The 21,826-nt window shown below is 56.4% G+C and overlaps 1 protein-coding gene across 1 annotated transcript; it reads left to right on the forward strand.

The window, feature by feature from the left end:
- Positions 1-392: 392 nt before the first annotated feature.
- ASIC4 (acid sensing ion channel subunit family member 4) lies at positions 393-21,718 on the forward strand. Its single transcript, XM_039844876.1, has 10 exons — positions 393-1,219; positions 15,926-16,070; positions 16,161-16,288; positions 16,477-16,639; positions 17,143-17,199; positions 18,683-18,836; positions 20,023-20,114; positions 20,191-20,270; positions 20,580-20,684; positions 20,872-21,718. The coding sequence occupies exons 1-10, from the start codon at positions 638-640 to the stop codon at positions 20,983-20,985; spliced, it is 1,620 nt and encodes a 539-aa protein (XP_039700810.1). The 5' UTR covers positions 393-637; the 3' UTR covers positions 20,986-21,718.
- Positions 21,719-21,826: the final 108 nt, after the last annotated feature.

Below are 21,826 nucleotides of genomic sequence, written 5' to 3' on the forward strand. Positions count from 1 at the left end.
AGCTGAGGACTCTGGGTGCAGCACTCTTCCCTGTGTGGCCTGGGAGTGGGACCATCTGAGGACCCCATGAGTGACTAGGGTATATATAGCAAGAGTTTGGGGGACAGCCCGACAAGGTCTCAAGCAGAGACCGGGGATCCCTGTCCTGGGCTGGGGGCTGCCCCCTCCCCTGGCCTGGCTCCTGCTGCCCGTGCCGCCGGTGAAACGCTGTTGACATGTCCTGAATTATTAAGCACGGGGTGGGCTCCGGAGCACATGCTGAGCAGAGCGGCTGGGGCTGCACGGCGTGGCGGAGCCGCGCTGCTCCCTCGCTCACTCGCTCGCTCGCAGGGACACACGCAGGGGCTGACAGCTGTGCTGGTGCTGATAAGGGAAGCCACAAGGAGACGATCGAGGAGAGAGACAAGCGGCAGCAGAGGCAGCAGCGGCAGAGGCAGCACCAGGGCTGCGGAGCTGCTGGGAGTGGGAGTGACTCCCCCACCCCGGGCCCCCACCCTGTCCCTGTCCTCCTCCTGCTTGCCCTGAGTTTAGAAGAGCAGCCGCTGCCACCACCGCCACTCCGGAGGGCACCGGGGACTGCTGGCCAGGGAGGGACAGGGGCAGGGAGGCTCTGGCTAGTCCCAGCAGCGGGGGACAGATGCCGATCGAGATTGTGTGCAAAATCAAATTTGCAGAGGAGGATGCGAAACCCAAGGAGAAGGAGGCAGGGGATGAGCAGAGCCTCCTGGGGGCTGCAAGGGGGGCAGCAGCACCCAGGGACTTAGCCACCTTTGCCAGCACGAGCACTCTGCATGGGCTGGGCCGGGCCTGTGGCCCAGGCCCCCATGGACTTCGCAGAACCCTGTGGGCACTGGCCCTACTCACCTCGTTGGCTGCCTTCCTGTACCAGGCAGCAGGCCTGGCCCGGGGCTACCTGACCTGGCCTCACCTGGTGGTCATGGACCCCGCTGCCCCAGCCCCAGTGGCAGGCTTCCCGGCTGTCACCCTCTGCAACATCAACCGCTTCCGGCATTCGGCACTCAGCGACGCCGACATCTTCCACCTGGCCAATCTGACAGGGCTGCCCCCCAAAGACCGGGACGGGCACCGTGCCGCTGGCCTGCGCTACCCAGAGCCTGACATGGTAGACATCCTCAACCGCACTGGCCACCAGCTTGCCGACATGCTCAAGAGCTGCAACTTCAGTGGGCATCACTGCTCCGCCAGCAACTTCTCTGTGGTGAGTCCTGCCAGCTGGCCCGCCTGGCCTAGGGTGGCCAGAGGCTGGCGAGGGGTGGGGGATGGTGCATGGGGGCATCCTCAACACGGCTTCCCTTTCTTCCGCCACCAGAGGCTGGCTTCGCGTCGCCCCAAGCCTGGTGTTTCCCTCTGGCTCCCGAGCCGTGGAGCAGGGGACACTTAAGGGCTTACCCTGGCGCTGCCGCTGCTCCTCTTCTTGGCTCTGCTGCTGCTGCAGTGCCCAGGTCTGAGGCCGGGGGTCCTGGAGTGGGCCCAGCGGCCCCAAAGCTGGTCAGCTTGCAGGGAAGTAATACACCATGCCAAGGCTGGACCAAGTGACCCCACTTTTCTCTCGCTCTCTTTTTCTGCTGTAGCTACTGGATTCTTCTCCTCACCAAATGAGGGTGATGGGGAGAGGGTGTTTGGGGGGCTCCGGCAAGGGAGGAACTCAGACTGCCTCCTGGGGAGCTGGCCAGACTGGCAAGCTGGATCGATGATCTTCGTGTACACTGGGTGCCAGTGTCTCTTCTCTGTCTCTGTGTGTCTCTTACACACACCCCCTTTCACAGACTCTCTCACACATCCCTCTTTCATGCTGCCCTTCTGGCTTCTCCCGCTTTCCAGTCCCTCCCTCTGTTTCCTGGTTCCTGCCGCTCCCTTGCCCGGCTCTGGCTCTGACACTGAGAATCACTCATTCACTCATGTGCATGGCTCTCGCCCTCACTGCTGCCCAGCACACATACACACATGCACCCCTACTGCTCGGGGACACAGTTTCCTGCACACTCCCTGTCGCACACACTCAGTGTCTCTGCCACTACACTCACGTGCACACCTGCACACCCACACACCCAGAGAGCTACTCATCTTCATGCCCACATCCCAGCCCTTAGCTGCCGAGGACAGGGTCACGGTGTGGATGCCATCCCCTGCTGTGACACCCTGCCATCTCTCTCAACCCCTTCTCCCATGTGGGGCTTGCTGGCACCATTTCTCACATGTGTGAACACAGAGACACATGCTCTCGCTGGGAGCGGAGTGTCGGCTTGGACTGCCCTCCCAGGCACACCTCCCACAATCGGTGTGTGAGTGTGGGGAGTGTGCCTTGTATGCTGTCTGTCTGTCAGCTCTGTTCATGCGGTCACAGGGTATCTATTATTCCTGGTGCTCGAGATGCCTGTCCCCAGTCCGGTTTACTCCCAGCATTGTGTACGTTTTCATGTGTGTCACCAGTGCCCAGCACATATGCAAATACGTGTTGTGAACGTGGTGCCCGCGGCAGCCCAGCCTCCAGAGCCAGCCCCAGAGATGGGACTTTCCCTCCTCACAGTCCAGCGCCCCCTGCTCACTCACTCACTGCCTCAGCACGGCCAGGAAACATGCGGCCACCAGGCACCTTGCCTCACCACTCTTGCAGCCTCTGAGTCCTGCCACTGTTTTTTTCCTGTTTGTTTTGTTTTGTTTTGTTTTTTTGAGGGGAGATGGTTAGAAATGGAGGAAGGGACAGGAGGGAGAGGACTGTGCCAGGAGAGGAGTCAGGGGACGCTGACCTGTCATCCGGCTACAAACGTTCTTTTAGGAAAAAAAATCACCGCTGCCAAAGCCAGGGTGGTGAGAGTTCCCCCTAAAAGACGTGGGGTACGGAGAGTCAACGTGGCCTCTTGGAGGCTCGGGGCTCTTCTGCTCAGCACCCTCACCCCTCTGAATTGGGGAGGGGGGTGGAGCCCAGTCTTAGCAGGTGCTGTTGGGCAGAAATCAATGGGGGCTTTGTGTCCCTGAGCAGGAGTTTATGTCCCGGGCCCCGGCTGGGGGTGGAAGGGGAAGGGGAAGAGTGACGAAAGCTCAGGGGGAGGGCAGGGGAGGGAGAGATGGAAGGCCCAGGGAACCAGGTGAGGGCGGAAGGGTTTCCCGCCTGGGCTCCAGGATGGGAGGACACGCTGGGAATATGGGAACAGGGAGTCCCCTGCCCAAGGCTGGCGAGTCCCTCTGAATCCTGGGGATGCCCCAGCCGGGATGAAGGTGGATCCCACAGGCCCTTTTTTGTGCACGGCACTGGAGAGAGGAGGACAGCACAAGACTGTGGGCCTCAGCTCCGGGGCTGTGGCAGGACGGCGAGGGGCAGAGGGGCAAAGCGAGCATTGAGGAACAGGAATTTCCCTTTGGATCCTGTTCCCCCTGTCCCCTGCCCGGCCTCGACCCCACAGCCTTCGGCCTGTACCCCACTCTCATCTGCTGAGTGTCACTGAGTGTTGGATCTGGCATTTCAGGGCTGAGACTGCTGCAAATCCTCAAGGTCTAGGATTATGGGTTGGGATGGGGGCCCATGATCCGTAGCAATGGGCAAGATGGAGTGTATTGTGGGGGAAAAATGGGAGAAGAGGTATGAAGACGAAGACATAGGGTCTCTGATGAGGACACGAGGTCCATGATGAACTCTGTGGTGAGAACATGGGGCCATGATAGGGGGTTGGGACCTCTGGTGGAGAGATGGGTGCTGGGACCAGTTGGTGGAGAACCCGCGAGGGTGTGGGTGGTGAAATGGTCAGTGACGGAGAACGGCTTTGAGGAAGGGGCTGTTGTGTATTTTCCGTTTCTTTCCCTGTTTCCTCCTTTCTACTCCCCACTCTGCTGTGACCTTTCCTCTGGAATCCAAGTTAATAAATGTCACATTTTCCAGCCTATTTTTACTCCGGGTAATGTGCCCTCCCCCAGTCCCCTAAGCTGCTTCTCTTGCTTCTGTTACCACTGTGATTGCTCCCCGCCCCCCTACCCCACGCTCCCTGATATCCCCTCACTGACTCCCAATCAGTCACTCACTCAATCAGTCAACATGGCGCCTGCCATGCGCCAGGCTCCCTGCCAGGTGCTGCGGGAGGAAAAACAAAGAAGAGAAGCCCTAGTCCCTAATCCCTGTCCTCAAGCAGCCTATAGTCTCATGACGGAGTGGGGACAGGAACACGCAAAAGCTTACCCAACGATGCAAGAATTAACCAGCTACGTAAGTCATGTGGTTTTGCGTGGTGCCAGGATTAACTGCTAAACTAGGTACATGGATAGTAAGAGCCTGGGTTCAGGGAGGGAGGCCACTCTGGGCTGAAGAGAGCTGGGAAGGCTTAGGGGATGAGCCAGGCTGGGCTAGACAAGGTTTGGAGAGAGGGCTCCTGGGCGGTGAGGATGCTCTCGCCTCTCCACCCCTGCACCCCTCCACCTAGCCCACCCAGCTCTTCTCTCCTTTCCCCCTACTCACCCAGTCTCATGCCAACCCTCTCTTACCTCCTACCTTCACCACTACCTATATGTCCTCCCCTTCCTCCAGTTTCCTCCCACCACCTGCTCCTCTGCCCCAGGGCTCCAAGCCCCATCTAGACTTTCCCCATTGCAGCTTGCTATCAGCCTGCCCACTTCCTAGAAGGCAGAAATTACTCTTTCTCCCTAGGCTTCATTTCTTTAGCTCTGTAAATTGCAAAGGTGGCTCTAAAATTTAGCATCTCTTTTCGGCTGGGGACTTATATGGTGGGGCGGCCAAGTGTGTAGGTTCTGGAGCCAGACCATGTGGATTTGAACCCTGGCTTGACCCTTTCAGCTGTGTGCCCTTGGAGAAGTCAAAAAGCTTCCATAAGCATCAGTTTCCATAGTTATTAAATAGAATATTAGAACTTAAAAATCTAGGTGGTTGTGAGGATTAAAGAGATGGCTTAGCACACTGCCCGGCATGCGTATAGTGTGCACTCTGGAAGTGTCAGCTGTCATAATGCCGCCACCCCAACTCCTGGCTCCCTCTGACCTGACCGTTCCCAGCATCACCTGCTGTTTTCTGACCCAGGTGCCAGCACCTTCGTCACCCCCCATCGCCCAGCCTTTCCCCTTTCTAGACCCTCAGGCTCACACTCTTCCCTTCCCCTATCACAGTGTCCCCATGCTATCCAACCCTCCCAAATATTCATGCACACATGCACAGGTGCAGGAGTGTGCACACACATGAGCCATCAGTGCTGTCCCCCAGAACATTCTGTGATTATGGAAATGTTTCGTATCCGTGCTGCCCCACATGGTGGTAACTAGCCACAATGGCTACTGAGCATCGGAAATGTGATTAGTATGACAGAGAAAAAAGGAATGTTCAATTCAAATGGCCGCACATGGCTAGTGGCTGCTGTATTGAACAGTACAGCTCTGGTCCTAGGCAAGAGGCTCAGACCACCAGACTGGGTGAGGCTAGGAACTCCAGCTGGTATCGAAGGGTATAAGGCAATGCTGTGTGCTGGGATCGGAAGCCCAGCATCTGATCTCTGAGCTGAGGTTTCCGCTGAGGAGAGGGCCTGTGTTTGGGGACATCAAGGTGTCTGGAAACACCACACGAGCAATACACCTTTCTTTCCAGGTACAGGACATGACCTTGGTCTTCTCCGTTCTATTGTCTTGGAAATTGAGGCATGGGGGAGATGGAGAAAGCTTGAGGAGGCAGGGATAAGACCCTACCCCTCTCTGTGGGATCTTCCGGGGTCCAAGCAGCCCCTGGAGGGGCGGGTGACCAGGGACCTGTGGGCGCTTCACTGTCTCTATTCTCTCTCAGCTCTGAGTTCCCTCCCCCTCCCAACCCTCCTTCCACACATGCTGGTGACTGCCGCGACTATTAATCACTCGCCCTGTTCTCTTCCTCTCTACTAATCAGGCACAATTAGACAAGGCCTCTTCCAGCTGGGCAGTCCCCCTCCCTGCCCTTCTCCCTCCTCTCCTAGCCCCACCTCAGCTGCCACCCAGGACAGCTCTGAGGCAAGGAGAGCAGCATGTAGGCCCTCTGTCGACCTCCGGCTCCCCTAGCCCCCAATTCGAGACCCCTAGCAATCCCCTGCCTCTGGCCCAGCTTCCTCCTGAGCCCCTGTTCCCTCCTCTGGCACGGTCAGGCCAATATTGACAGTCTCTGCTCCCACTCCTGATTGTGCCAGGGGCCACGTCATGCGCATCTCAACTCCATACCTTTGCCACTGGCTCCAAAGGCCTGAGGGCGGCCCCTCTCCTCCTTGACTCTGGAAGGGAGGGGGCTCCCACTGGGGTTGGTCCAGGGCTTTTACCACCAGATGAACTTACCTCTGACCACCCCCACCCCTCTGGCCCGTGTGGTCCCACGTTCTCCCGAGGCATGAACCTCGAGAACATTTTATTCAATACCTAGTTCGGGCTTGGTCCTGCCTTCAGGAGCCAGGCAGGTCAAGTCCGGGAGGGGACACAGTAGGGAAGGAGTGGGGGCGTTGAGGAGAACCCAAGGGGGCTTATCCTTGAAGGGAGCAGCCCCAGCTAACTGTTGCCCTATGATTGGGGACGCCCAGTGTTGGCGGTGGAGGGGGCGGGGTAGATCTTCCAATTTCTCCAGAGAAGCCCTAAACCTTGATCATTTTAATAATTTTTTTCTGTTTAAAAATAATATTCTGAGGGCTACCCACAACTCACAGATTGCAGAAACCCAGTGTGCTTGTCCTCGCCTTCTGCCCGCCCACCGGCTGCTGCCCCTCAGGCCCTCCTGGAGGGGGCGCTCTCAACCTGGCTGCTTCCCATTGGCCAGTGGAGTTGGCAGAGTGGGGTTTGAGCGGTGTTGGCTCCGCAGCCAAGGGCGCTAGCTGTTACTGTTACAGAGGGCTGGTCTGCAAGGGCAGCAGGAGATGCCATGAGGGACATGCCCCACCCGGCCGCACTCAACAGCCCTGTGGCCTCTTCATTAATCAGGAATCAGCCCCGAACTGGGCTCATTATCAGCTCGGCTTCTCCAGCGCTGCCGGAAGATGTTGATTAGCATTTGAAGAAATGGCCCCCACGTCCCCTTCTGGTCCTCCCTCTTTCTTCCCTACCCATGCTCCTTCCTGGACCCCCACCCTTGCCCTTCTGCTTCCCAGAGGAATCTGCTCCCTCTCGTGGCTGGTGACAGGGCTGCCAGGTGGGGGGAGGGGGGAAGGGCAAGATGGATCAGGCATGGGGGACAGAGAGGGCTGAGCCCCAGGTTGTGGCCCCTGGGCTGAGGAGGAGTGAATGCTGGGTGCAGGCTGAGGGTGGTCTAGGAGAGATGGACAGCCACCCTGGAGGAGGGGAGGAGAGGGCGGCCTCAGGCTGGTGAGTTGTCAGTGTTTCCTTGCCCTTCCAGGCTCTCCCTGGCAATGCCACCTCCTTAAAGCAGCTGGGCAGAGGGGGTGGGGACAACCAGAACCGTGGACAGGAGGCTCGAGGGTGGTTTCTGGGGTAATTTTATTTTATTTTTTGCAAATCATGGTGCAGGCTTAGGGTCTTGGAACCATCCCAGGTAAATGGGGGTGGGAAGGCAGGGAGGGGACAGAGACCCCTGGGGGAGAGACAGAGGGTCTGAGTACTGTGTTTTCCAGAAGGGAGAGAGTGTCTGCCCTTCTGCTCTGGCTCCCAGGCGGGGCTGGTATGCTGGAAATCCAACCCACCTCCCCAAATGTCCAAATGTCCACCATGCCCTTGGGACACCCGTTTTGGGTTGGAGGGGGAGCCGTTCCAGAGAGACAGGCATCGGCTGCAGCAGCCGAGGCAGCAGCGAGAGTTCAGAGAGGAGCCACGGGATGATTAAGGGGAAATGGAGGATTGATTTAGGAGGAAAGATTAAAGGAGCTAAATCCGTGGCGCTTGGCTCAGCGGTGACTAAGCGTGGACAGGATAATAGCTTACAAATGTGTGAAAGGTGTAAATACCAAACGGGGGGAGGGGAGGCGGCCGGGGGGCCGGGGGAGCAGGGAGCGGGGCTGGGCAGCCCCCAGGAGGGCTGGAGACCCCTGGGCGACTGCCCCATATGGCTGGCCCCTCTCCAGTGGAGGTGCGAGGAGAGGGAAACGGGGTATTGGAGAACCCCAGGTTCCGAGCAGGGATTCCGTCTCTGGGGCGCAGCTTCGCGGGCCTGGTGCTTCCCTCCAAGTCCCACTCTCGCGCCGCTGGGCACCCGAGGTCGCGGGTTCAAATCCCACGCGAATCCCTCAGCGCACCAGGCCTTTCCCGCTGCTCCCGGGCCCGCCAGTCGGCGTCGGTTCTGCAGCCCTCTGCCCGGACCCCGCCTCGCCGTCCAGGCTCGCGCCCCCTCGCCCCTCCTTGGCCGCGAGGGCGGCGGGCAGCAGTGGCTCCCTCCGCGGTGGAAGCCTCTGGCGCCGCTGTGTGCGGAGGTCACTTTGCCGAGCAGCCGGGAGCCGAGGGAATGCAAATGAGGCAAACCCGGGGAGGAGAGCGGAGGAGCCCGGAGGAGACGGGAGGGAAGGCGCTGGGGAGCGGTGATGGATGCCTGCCCCGCGGGAGGGAGGAGGGGGCGGCGAGCGCGCGAGGCGCAGGGTGCGGCCTTCTGGGTGCGACTGGGCCCAGCCTGGACGCCGAGGTGCGTGTGCAGGACTGGGGGGCGACGGAGCCGGGAGCGGCGCAAACCCACCCACACGCCGTCGCCACCACCACCTTCTCGGTCTCGGAACCTGAACTCCGGTCCGGCAGTGGATGTGCGCTCCACTGTGTCAGCAAAACTCTTAGCGCATAACTTTGCATTGAGGGGCGGGAACGCCAGGAAGGACTTCGTTACGAATTAAAAATATTCCCGCCAGGAAAATTGACTTTCTAGGGTTTAAGGCCTAAGCGGTCGTTACCTGGGAATAGGTTTGGTGGTTTATCCGAGTCGTGGAGGCCCCGCGCTCTCCTCTCCGGTGCAAATGCGGCGCTCCCCTGGAATCACCGCCTTGGTCGGTGGCCCCAAGCTCCCCGGCTGCCAGCTCTAGCTCGGCCTCAGCCTGGAGTCACACGGCTTTGACCCAGCTCCTATTCCTCTTCCACCACCCCTCACGCATTTACATCTGAACGAACCCTGCAGCCCATGTCCTCTTCCAGCCACAGCACTTCTACTTGGGGAGGAAGTCGCCCTGAAAAGCACTTGGGTGGCTGTGGAGGCGGAAGTTGGGGCGCTGTGTTGACTATGTGGTAGGGGAGGGGGCCAGGCCTGCTTGGGGTGTGGGTATTTTCACTCTGTCCGACTGTGCCCTTCCAGGGTGGGTGATTGGGCTTGCTCTGAAAAGCTTTAATCTCCAACCCAATCGAACCCCTGTTCCACTGTCAGAAGACTTGCGCCAGTCTCCCCATCTTAGCAATTACGACTAGTAACGATCTGTCTATACCTGTGATTATTGGTTTTGTGCGACACCGCTGTACACCTGGCTCAGAGTGTAGGTGCTTAATGAACACTTTTCGAATGAACGAATGTCTCTGCAGACAGACAGCAACCCTCAGAGACTGTCTATTTGGTTCCCTGAATCATCCCCAGCACCAAGCGCAGTACCTGACACACTGTACAGGCTCCAGGAGTAGTGTTGGACAAATAAGTGTTGTTTGATCACCTGCCATTTCTTGAGCACCTACTGTTTATCAGTGCGGTGCCAGGTGTGTCTGATCATTGAGTGGTTGTGAGCGCAGATTTCAATGCCAGACTGCCTGGTCTCCTGTTCCGCCACATTATGTGACCCTGGTAGGCTCCTTACCTTCTCTGGGCCTCCTATCTTGTCTGTAAAATAGAGATGATATGAGACCTCTAGTTTAGGGTTTTTGTGAGGATTAAGGAGTTATTTATATATAGTGCTTAGGACTGTGCTTGGCACAGAGGAAGCATTAAATAAATGTTAACTGTGGCTCTTATTTACGTAACACCTCATAACACCTCTGAAGGGTGCCTATTATTATTATTCTCATTTTACAGATGAAAAATGGAGGACCTGAGAGGTTAAATGACTGAATCTGTGTCACAGACAGTAAGGGCAGGGCCCAGATGTGAACCATATTGGGCTTCCTGGCCTGTGACCTCTGTACTGCTTCCCATCTGGAGGGAGAGTCCTATCCCAGAGTATGGGGGTTTCACTCTGGCAGAGCTCTGTCCTCTCCAAAGCACCGTCTCTTCCAAATTGCCAAGAGAGCCTTTACCAAAGTGTGTGAGGCCTTGTGCCAGTGGGCCCAGTGGGAATCCAAGATCAAAACGGGCTCCCCGCCTTTCTTGAGCACCTACTAGGCATCTGATTCTCATGACTAGCCTTAGGAGGAAGAGCCCTTCTGCGAATGAGCAATCCAAGGCTTAGGTTAAATCACACACCCACCGTTGTTTGTCCAAGGTTAGTGGCAGAGCCAGGATTTAAACCCTGTTCTGTCAGGCTCCAAAATATGTGCCCTTTCCCCCGTGTCATGAAGCTTATGTGGATCTATTTCCGGCACCACATCCAATGGTCAGTCTCTGCCCTGGCTTGATTCTTATTGGACTCTACAGCACTATTATTACTAATATTGAGTCCTCATGTATGATTTCACTTTGCAAATGGCTTTCATACTTTGTCTCTTTTGAGACAATCAAACTGTGAAATAAGTCAGGCAGGAATTTCTATCTCCACTTGACAGAGGAGGAAACTGAGGTTCAGAGAAGTCAAAAAATCACTTTACTAACCAAGGTTACACAGGCCGTCAGTGGTAGAGCTGGAGCTGGAACCAGTGTCTCTTGACTCCCGGAGGTGACCGAGGTTAATAGGTCACCTCTGGGGAAGGGAGACTGGGTCCTCATTCAAAATTTGCCCCCTTTTTTTACTGAGTGCCCTTAGATATGCACCTTGCCATCTCTAGCCTTGTGTTTTGGCCTTTGTATAGAGAGAGTTTGAACTGAGTCACCTCCAGCACAGACACTTCAGGCTTTCTGAGTTGGTGTCATCTTCCTTCCTTTGCCCAGGGCAAGGATAGAAAAGGAGGAGCCTTTGAACTTGGATACTTCGGCCACCCCTGCAGAAAGCAGGGCTGGGAGCTGTCTGACCCTGGGGTGCTAGTCACAGTCCAGGGTGTATGAAGATCACCCTCTTCCATTGGTCCAATCTGGACCCCAGGGCACTGCAGGGTTAAGGAGCCTAAGTGAGAGGTATGGGGCTGGACTGCAGCAGGGGAGGGCTGATGGAATTTGGAAGAATGAAGCTGCCATGGAAAAGTGAGGGGAGAGGTGCCAGGGCCTTGGCAGAGGCAGGGTGCCCAGAAGGCAGTGGAGATAAAGCCCAGGCCGCAGATTAGCTACGGGATTAGCCCAGCCTCTGGCTGTTCCTGGTGGCTCCTTATCTCTTGGAGGTGGGGGAATCGGGGCTCCCTCACAGCTCTGAGCCCAGGACCTGCTAATTGCCTGTTAACCCCGTGGGCTCTGTGACTGTCGGGAGGATGAGAGGTGGGGAGGAGTTGGGGGGACTGCAAGCCGAGCCAGCCAGGAGAAATGGGAGCTGTGGTTAGATGTAATTCAAGGGACTGAGAAAAGCCATTGCTCAGATCTCTCTCAACCCCTGATCATTGTCTGGAGCAGACCTGGAGGAAGTGGAAGGAGGAGGGGAGGGCTCCAGAGGAAGGGTTCCTGGCTGGGAGACGGGGTTGGCCTCAGGCCCGGGGGAAAGTCTAGGAGGAAGACAAGAGACAGAGACTGGACAGCTAGATTAAGGGATAGACAGAAAGGAAAGCAAACAGGATGGAGATGCAGATGGCTAAGGAATAGAAAGGTTGGGGGGGGCAGCCAGGCCTGTGGGAGGGAAAGAAAGAGGCCATGGGGATGGACAGGCAGACAGAGGGCAAGGGACAAAGAAACAGAGGCCAGATGGATAATTGATCAGATGCTGAGGACAGACAAGCCAGGAAGATAGGGAAGGATTTGAGAGACAGACTGAGATCAGGGAACAGAGCCTAGGGAGACAGACCGACCCTGGGCAGGGCCAGGCTGACACTGAAGGAGAGGCGGTCAGAGAGAGACAGGCAGCGGCTGGCCCGAAGGAAGGCGCTGGAGGACTCCGAGGGTCTGCATGCAGTTCGGACAGATTTTCATCCAGAAGCTGCCCAGCCTAGGTCCAGAAGGGCTCTGGGAGGCCACATGCTTAGCTTAGGGCGGGAGGGTGGACCTGGGAGCTAAGGCAGAAAACAAGGGAGGGTCAAGAAGAGGGAGGGCCAGACTGAAGGAGGAGGTGGGTCTGAGATGGGGGCAGGGTCCAGAGGCTGAGAGCTGGTGGTGGGTGATCTGGAAATAGCCCCTCGACCCATCAGGGCACATCCTGGCCTGGAACCTGCCCCTTTCCATAGCTGAGCCCTGGAGTCTCAACTGCTGTACACACACCCTCCTTCCGGGCCAGTCCATGGGGAGAGAGCAATGGACAGCCAGTGGGACCTTGTGGCTGAGCAGCCGTGCCGTCTCCATGGAAGAGGCTATGGGCTGTGCCGCTACAAGAGTTCTGCCACTTAGGAGCCGGCGGCTCCACCCGCCGCTGCCTGCCTGGCCCAGGGACCATCTCCGGAGCAACACTCTGCTCTGCCCAGCAGTTGGGCCTTAATGGGGTCATGCAGGTGGCCTAGCTCTGCCAGTCTGGCCTGTCCACTCCCCACAGAGTATATCTATCAGACCCAGAGTCTTTCTACCTATCTTCCTTTGTCAACCCTCCCCTCTTCACAGCCACCTTTAAGGCGGGGGTGCCAGATAACTACTCCCCTCCAAAGCCATTGGAGCCAAAGCCTTCCCCACTGGCTTGGCCCTGCACAGAGCTGGGCTCAGTGTCATGCAGCCTGTCTATGTGTCCATGTGGGAGGTACTGGGTAGGGAGGCTGCCTCAACCCCGCCCAGGATCAGGAATCTACCTGTCATTCATTCACCGAATGCCCACCGGGTGTTTTATAAGCACCCACTCTGTTTGGGCATCGGACTCAGTTCTGCTTGAACCTCAGCTGTCATTTACTTGCTGTGTGTCCTTAGCCAAGTCACTCTCCCTCTCTGCACTTCCTCATCATTAAACAGGAGCAGCAATACTTACCTCACGTGGTTGTCTAAGAGGCTCAAAGGAGAAAACAGATCAAAGGCATCTAGCACGGGACCTGGTACAAAGTGGGATGTGTTCGATAGTGTTCACTTTGTACTTCTTCCTCCACCTCATGCCTCCATCTGCAATTTGCAGTAGGCTCTGGGGTGTCAAGATGGTAAAGCGAGGCTCCTAACTTCAGAGAGTCCGTGGATAAAGCTGAGGAGTGGAGAAACTATGAGTTGCTGGCAGTCAGGGCTCTGCAGAGGAGGTACTGCATGCTGGGGGACACGAGTGAGCAGTTCACTATTTGGGTTCCCCACACAGCCGATGCCTTGTTTGGCCTCTCAACTGGAGCGTATGCTCAAAACTGGTTGCATCAGCAAAAGCTGATTCCAGCATCTTCTTGGCCTGAAATAGGAAGAGGGTGATGCTTTGAGATTTGGGGCAAATACTTATATATTCTCCCTGTCCGCCTTTCCCACACCAATGAGGACCTAGGAATCTTGCACCCAGCCTCCTTCAGGGTTCTCCTCTCTCTGGTGACAAGATCCCCAGGGGCTTTGTGTGCATATCAAAGTTTGAGAAGCACTGATCTCGGAGACCTTGACAGATCAGCCCACCTCTCTGAGCCTCGGTTTCCTCGTCTGTAAGATCTAGGGTGTTTTGAGAGTGTAATTGGAAAGAACATGTTAAGCATTTAACACGGTGCCTGGGGCAGAGAAAGTGCTCTGGAACTGTCCGCAATGCCCACTTCTGCCCCACAGATGCACACACAGCAGGGAGTTGGCCAGGGGTGATACAGACAGGGTAAAGGACTGGAACCCAGAAGTTGATGAGGATGCAGAAGGATGAGGGGACGGATAGGTGAGGAAGTGAGAAATTGAGAGGTTGAGAAGTAGCAGATATGGAGAAGAGAGAGGAAGATGTAGAGAGGAGTGGCGTGGAAGGAAAGGAGGGATGGGGGAAAGGAGATGGGGGTTGGGTCGCACTCCTGTCTCATTGCCGCTGAATGGGGCCGAAAAAGGAGCTGGGGCTTAGGGTAGGGCAGACTTGGTGGGGGGCTGGGCACCTGCCAGGAATAGGTTGTGTATTGCATCTAGATAAGTTCCATCTCTCCCACTGACTAGCCGTGTGACCTTGAGCAAGTCACATTACCTCTCTGAGCTGTGGTTTCCGATCTGTAATAATCTGGCTAATTCAACCTGCCTGATACCAGGGTTGCTGAGTGGACCAAATGGGGCTTCAGTAGATGTCGTCATGTTTTGAGATCTGTGTGGTGCTTGTTTTTGTTTTAGGAATCAGTATGAGAATCAGCAGGACGGTTAACCTAGCTAACCTAGCAAAGATGGAAGACTTCACCTTGCCCCGCAAGGGTACCGCCAGCTCACCAGTTTTTAGAACTCCTCACTCCCGCTGCCTTCGACCCAGCTCCTCTCCCACCTACACCCTACCTCTGAAGCTAGGCATTTAGGATCTCTTTTCCCTAACATGCCTCACATCTTTTCTCCCAGCTTTTACCATTGTGAAAATGTTCCCAAGGAGAGGCAAGGAGGAGCCAGAGAGAGTGATTGAGTGCGCTGACCCCTTGCCCCAAGGGAGGGTGCTGCCTGTGATGGGTTTGACCCTGGGGCTTGTCTCTGTGGGGCGAGCCTGGCAGGGGGAAACTTGCATCCGCCTCTCCGTCAGCCTCCTCCCCACCCCAGCTGCCGCGCTAATCCCCACCGCAGCGACGACCCTGGCCTGAGCCTCCATCCCCGGGGCGCCAACGCCATCTGGTGGCCATGTCGGAGAACTCTCTGCAGAGGAAAAAGGAGATGGGTTTCGTTCAGGGCTGCAGTGACTGCTTATTAAAGCGTCCTTTTGGCAGCCCGGCATTGAGCCAGGTGCTGGGACACCAGACAGGTTCACTGCTCCTGTGCACCATAAACTCTGTGGGAGGGGGAAGAAGTGGACATTGAACAAGGAGACAAATAGATAAACAAGATAATCTCAGGTCTTGATAAGTACTTTGAGCAAACTAAGAGACATGTTGATGCGTGGTGGGTGATGCTGTGAATATGTGCCATATATGAGTGTGTGTCTGAAGAAGGGACAATTAAGCTGAGACTTAACAGATGAGCAGCTGGCCATGCCAAGATGAGGGGAGGGCCATTCCAGGAGAGGTTGCTGCATGAACAAAAGTGTGAAGAAGACAGGCCATGAGTTTGAATTTGTCAGAAGTCTTGGAGTGGAGTGTCAGGAGAGGTAGGTGAGGGTCACATCACGCGGAGACTTGAAAGCTAGGGAAGGAGTCTGGCTTTATCCTCTAGGAAATGAAAATCCATTGCTGGGCTTAAAGCCTGCAGGCGACTTAATTGGAGCTATATATTTTAGAAGGAGCACTCTGGCCTACCATGTGAATGGCCTGGACGGAGAGGCAAGGATGGACTGAAGGGAGACCAATGGCCAGGTGGGAAACGATGGTGAAGGGGGGTACACGAGATGGGAGAGCGGATGGATTCTAAATAGATTTCAAAAGTAGAATTGCCCAGAACAGCTGCTGGATTGGATGTGGGCAGTGGGAGAGAGAGAGGCAGGATTTAGGGATTCTGATGTGAGAGGCTCGGTAGATAGTGGGGCCCTATACTCAGAGAAGAATGATGAGGAGACAGGACATCAAGAGTTCTGCTATTAATTTGTTAAGCTGCTAATGCCTTTTAATCGTCTAAGGGAGGGTGTCGGCAGAAGATAGAACGCACGTGAGAGACTGGGCTGTAGATTGACTGCTGGGATACGGGACAGGGCTGCCCAGGCAGGTCTGGTGGCCCCGGGGGGACAGGGAACCCGAAGCCGAAGGAGTCGTCTCAGTCCCTCCTTTCATCTCCCTTCCTCTTCTCTCTCACACTCCCCCACCCCAGGTCTATACTCGCTATGGGAAGTGTTATACCTTCAATGCAGATCCAAAGAGCTCCCTTCCCAGCCGGGTGGGGGGCATGGGCAGCGGCCTGGAGATCATGCTGGACATCCAGCAGGAGGAGTACCTGCCCATCTGGAGAGAGACAAGTATGCAGGCGGGAAAGGCCGACCTGGGGACTCTGGCCTGGGCTGTCTGCTTGGGATGGTTTTCCAAAGGTCCCCGTCTCCACTGTGCAGACGAGACGTCGTTTGAGGCTGGCATCCGGGTGCAGATCCACAGCCAAGAAGAGCCACCTTATATCCATCAGCTGGGCTTTGGCGTGTCCCCAGGCTTCCAGACCTTCGTGTCCTGCCAAGAACAGCGGGTGAACACCTCTAGCTGGGCAATGGGTTGGGCACGGGGCTGGACCTTCGGGCTCAGAGGGGATGTTGACCAGACTGGCCCTCTAAAGCTCATAGCCCGCCAGCCCACCCATGGACTTTGCTGGGGCTATGGGTGCTGGAGGACCGAGTGGGGCTACTGGGCATGACACCATCATGCCCACCTCTGCAGCTGACCTATCTGCCCCAGCCCTGGGGCAACTGCCGGGCGGAGAGTGGGCTCAGGGAGCCTGAGCTTCAGGGCTACTCGGCCTACAGTGTGTCTGCCTGCCGGCTGCGCTGTGAAAAGGAGGCCGTGCTTCAACGCTGCCACTGCCGGATGGTGCACATGCCAGGTGGGCACCCCACTCCCCACCAGCACTCCGTGCCACCCTGCCAGGCTCCAGAACCTCCAGGGGCAGAGCACAGCTCATGTGCATGGGCAGGCGCATGTGTACAACACGCAACATGCATGTCTATACCCCTGTGAGTGTTTGAGAATTTATGCATGTGTTCACATGTGTATGGAATGCACACACATGTGTGTAATATGTATCTACGCATGCATGTGCTCATGACACTGCACTTATGGGGGTTGTGTGCATGTGCTTGAATACATGCATACACATATGCACGCATATGTGTGTGCAGGCAAGTGCGCGTGTTTGCATGCCTATATGCATGTGTACATTTTCATGCTTATATGCATGAGCATGTATACATTTATGCCTGCACATGCATTTGCAAACATGCACATCTCGGGCATGTATACATGCATGTGCAGGCCCACATTTGAGAATGTGGTGGGGGGAGAGAGGATGCAACCATAGACTCCAGGAATAATCTTGTCTCCTTTCAGGCAATGAGACCATCTGCCCGCCAAATATCTATATCGAGTGTGCTGACCACACACTAGGTTCGTGCTGCCTTTTCCCTTCCCTGCCTCTCCATCACCCTCCTCTTCACTCCTCTGTCTACCCTTCTCCTCACTGCCTTGGCTCTCCTCCTTCCTGTCTTTCCCTGGGGGGGATCTTCCTGGGGGTTGAGCCTTACCCCATACCTCCAGGGGTCTGAGGACCTTTGAAGTAGGGTGCAGGTTGTCTCTCCGGGGAAGTGAAATGACTCCTCTCTTGCTGTGAGGAAAATGCATTGCTGGCTATCAGTGTGGGTAAGGCAAACCCCGTCTGTCCATAGGTCTTGCCTGATCTGTACATCGTTCATTCATTCATTCATACATTCATTCTACAGACGTTTACAACCCGCACTGCTGCTGGAGGTGAGAGTGGGAACAAGAGCCCTGCTCTCGTGGAGCTCGCTGCTGGGCAGGGCTGTGGACAGGCATTATGATATAGCACGTCACTCCTTGGGTAGTGGAGCCTCAGGGATCCTACAAGGCCCCAGGGAGGGGCATGCAGCCCCATCTGGGAAGGCAGGGAGGATTCCTAGAGAACGTGACAGATTAGCTGAGACTTGAAGGGTGCGTCACAGTCACCAGGTGAAAAGGGCAACATGTTTTAGGTGGTGGGAACAGCTCATGCTAAAGACCTTGTGACCAGAGAGAGCGTGCGTCTGGGGCACTGAAAGATGAGGGTGGCTGGAGGGCAGAAAGCAGAGGAGGGGCCGGGGGAGAGTAGAGGAGGCTCCGGGAAGCCAACAATGGCTTAAGGCAAGGCAAGATTTTAGGAAGGAGACTCCGATCAGATGTGGAGAATGGATAGGTAGAGAGTGAGACTAGAAGTAGAATGACTGCTCAGAAGAGTTTTGGAGTAATCCAGATGACGAGGCCAAACCCAACCCAAAGCCAGGGGACAGGGGAGTCTAGGTGATGCATTTGACAGAGCTCAGCTTCCTGAGCATAGAACAAAGCAGAGGAGAAGGAAAAGTGGATCCAAAGGGGAGAACAGAAAACACCCAGCATACTGAGCGTATAAATCCTGTTCATCCATTTGTCCATCCATCCATCATCCATCCATCCATCCATCATCCATCCATCCATCCATCCATCCATCCTCTCATCCACCTATTCATCCCAGCATCCTCCTCAAGTCCCTTGTGTGTCTGAGGTCTCATGCTGTCGATTAGCTCTGGCGGATGGGCTGTGCCCTCCCTCTGAGCCATGAGGACCTCCCTACGCCAGGGGGTTGGAGGACAGAGGGACAAGCCTGTGGGAGGGTGCCCAGCGGGGGGGTGGTTCTGCCTTTACCTGCTTCCTTGCATAGTCTGAAGCTGGTCCAAGAAGGGACCCCCAGCCAGTCTCCTCCAGGCAGTGCCAGGGCTGGCCAGTGAAAGCCCTCAATACGGATGTGGCTGTCTTGGGACAGCCCCTCTGCCTTCTCCCTGCAGCTGGTGGGCCTCTGGGCCACCTGCCCCCCACTGCAGTTGGTGCCTCTGTGTTGCAGACTCCCTGGGTGGGGGCTCTGAGGGCCCGTGTTTCTGTCCTACCCCCTGCAACCTGACCCGCTACGGGAAAGAAATCTCCATGGTCAGGATCCCCAACAGGGGCTCAGCCCGGTACCTGGCCAGGAAGTACAACCGCAATGAGACCTACATACGGTATGTGTGTGCATGTGTGTGTGTGTGAGTGTGTGTTTGCGTGCGTGTGGTGGAGGCCACCCTCAGTAGGCTTGGTGCATGGTAGAGATGGGGAATAGACTGCATCTTTGTTAATAATGAGTCTTCTGCCAGGAATGCCTTTCATAATCCTTTTCTTCTAACTAATTCCTACCCATCCTCCAAGTCACATCCTGTGTCTCCACCTCCAGGGAAGTCCTTGTTGATCCAAACGCCTTTCATGTGAGCTCCCACAGCACCCTGTGTTTATCTCCATCATTGCACGTACCCATTGTTTTAGAACCCTCTGTCTGTGTGTCTTTCTCCCCCGGCAACCCGGGAGCCGTTAGATGCATGTTGAGTGAATGCTGTGCTGAGGGAGAAGAACTGGAAGGGCTGGGAGAGGAATAATGTGTGGCCTGCAGGATGGGCCGCACTGAGCCTTGGGTCTGATACTCTGCCGCCAATCTGCACATGCTGAGCATCCCCTGAGTGCCAGGCCCAGGGCTGTGTCCTGTGGGGACAGAGACGTTTACAACACAAAGCCTACAATTTGTGGATGAGCCCACGTGTGATGGTGTGGCACTGTTTCTCAGGCCCGAGGAGAGATGCACATGAATGGGGTGTGGGAAGCCGGGGAGGCGTGAGCTGGGCCTCTGAGGACCACAGATTTGGGTCTGTGAGAGGAAGAGAAGGGAGGAGAGAGGGGAGGCATCCCAGTGAGAGAACTGTGGAACGATGCGGAGACCGCCCTGAGGAGCAGGGGGACGAGCAAAAGCTAAGAAAGCCATTTGGATGAGCGGCACAGTGCATCCGATCGTGAGCTGTTTTGGAAGTCTGGAAGAGGAATTTTGGAGAGGACTGTTGGGTAATAGGGAACTACTGAAGATTCTAGAGAGGTATAGGGATGAGGCAACATGGACACTATTTGCTGCTTTAGACAAGGCAGGAATTTAGAGAAGGAGAGAATTCTGCAGGCCCAGGCCTTTCTGCTCTCCCAGGCCCTTTGCTGACCATCAAAGTGTGAAGCTAACATATATCTGGGACTGCCTTTGGGAGTCTGAGGGTAGTCACCAGCTTCTCCGTGCAGGGGGTCTCAGATCAGGATCTGCTGGACCTGAGATGTCCCTGCCAGCTGCCTCCTGAGGAAGTTGACTCCACATGGATACCCTGCTTCCTGTCTCCACAGGGAGAACTTCCTGGTCCTAGATGTCTTTTTTGAAGCCCTGACCTCTGAGGCCATGGAGCAGCGAGCAGCCTACGGCCTTTCAGCCCTGCTGGGTGAGACCTGGCCCAGACTCCATGGGGGTGGATCAGCTCACCCTGCTCCCTATGACCCTGCTCTTGTGATCCCTAGGAGACCTTGGGGGACAGATGGGCCTATTCATCGGAGCCAGCATCCTTACGCTGCTGGAGATCCTCGACTACATTTATGAGGCAAGGGAAGGGGGCCTCGCGGGGGCCCCCCAGACGGCGAGTGTAGGATGTGAGAAGGAGCTGTGGGAAAAGCAGAGGGTCAGGGCAGGCTTCCTGGTGGAGCTGTTCTGGCTAGAAAGTCAAGCTGTGGGTTCTTTGTCAGGGTACCCTGATCGGCTAGCCACCAGAAGGCCTAAGGGTGCTGAGGAGAATCCAGGAGTCCTGGTGGGGGTTCACTGGGCAGCAAGTCCTATAAAGTGGGCCTAGCGAGGCCACCCTTCTTTACCAAGATTCCTGAGCCCACTGCTATTCCCCACCCTGAACCCCAAGGTGTCCTGGGACCGACTGAAGAAGGTGTGGCGTCGTCCCAAGACCCCGCTACGGACCTCCACTGGGGGCATCTCCACTTTGGGGCTGCAGGAGCTAAAGGAGCAGGTGAGGGTGAGCCCTACAGAATATGCAGCCAGCACTTTCTCCCAGGACTGAGTACCCACCATGAGTTCTGTACCCGCCTGCTGGAGGGGTTCCTGGGCTCCCTTGGAGTCTCTGTCCCAGGGGACGAGAAAAGCCTGGCTGTAAGAGGCATGGGGCATGGCTTAAACTCTCCCTCTTCACCTTGCAGAGTCCCTGCCCGAGCCGGGGCCGGGCTGAAGGTGGGGGAGCCAGCAGCCTGCTCCCCAACCACCACCACCCTCATGGCCCCCCAGGAGGCCTCTTCGAAGACTTCGCTTGCTAGAATGGTGCTGCGTCTGAAAGGATCCAGGAGTTTGGGACCCCTCCCCAATCTCCAACATAGCATCCTCCTGCTCCTGGGACAGAAGGCCTGGGGGCAGCCCAAGGCTGAGGGGTGAGGGCGCTGCTCACTGGGAGGATGGAGACTCAGTTCCTGTTCTCCCCAACTCGGGCACCAGCTGCTTTGCACAAGGGCCCTTCTTGTCCACACCCCCTGCCCCAATGCTGGTGCCCAGCGAGGGCTGGAGAGTATGCCATGGGCCCTGGTGGAGGGGAGAAGAGAGGGAGGTAGAGGAGTGGCCCACCCCAGCAGGGGTGGAATCCTCTGTACATTTGTATATATTTAGGGAGGACAGGGTGGGGGTGGGGGTACAGATATAGAAGGTGGGTGGGGTTACGGGGGTAGATGATTCAGGGGCAGCCAGGGTCCTGGCCCTAGAGTACCAGTAGAAGAGGCTGGGCTCCCGGGAGTCAGGACTGCTGGGCTGCTCCTACTTTCTGCCCTTCTCTGGGCCCAGTTCCCCTTTTGGCGGGGGGAGCGGGTGGCCCAGCAGGCCTGGCCCCATCCCCATTCCCCCTGCCCCACCCCCACTCCAAGTCCCCTCCACAGGGAGCAGGCAGACCTTTCAGACCCTGGCTGAGTTTGGGGGTGGGGAAGGAAGCCTTCTCAGGCCTCTTTGCTTCCAGTCTGGTTTTATAAAGTGCTGATGAAATTAGGAATAAAGCAGCATAAAGAATTCTCTGTGTGTATGTGTGACTGAGCTGGGAGCTGGGGCTGGGCTAGGCATATGCGTGACTTGGTCCCTGGGAAAAGGAAATCCAGGCCCAGCCAGGACAGGGAGCCT

The sequence above is a fragment of the Pteropus medius genome, unplaced genomic scaffold, assembly GCF_902729225.1.
Source record: "Pteropus medius unplaced genomic scaffold, Ma_sr-lr_union100, whole genome shotgun sequence".
NCBI lineage: Eukaryota > Metazoa > Chordata > Mammalia > Chiroptera > Pteropodidae > Pteropus > Pteropus medius.

Excerpts from the sequence above, each read along its gene's own strand:
- ASIC4 (XM_039844876.1), top strand. The coding sequence starts at position 638 with ATGCCGATCGAGATTGTGTGCAAAATCAAATTTGCAGAGGAGGATGCG. Across the intron at positions 1,220-15,925 it reads CCGCCAGCAACTTCTCTGTG|GTCTATACTCGCTATGGGAA; the intron begins GTGAGTCCTGCC and ends CCCCCACCCCAG. Across the intron at positions 20,685-20,871 it reads TGCAGGAGCTAAAGGAGCAG|AGTCCCTGCCCGAGCCGGGG; the intron begins GTGAGGGTGAGC and ends TTCACCTTGCAG.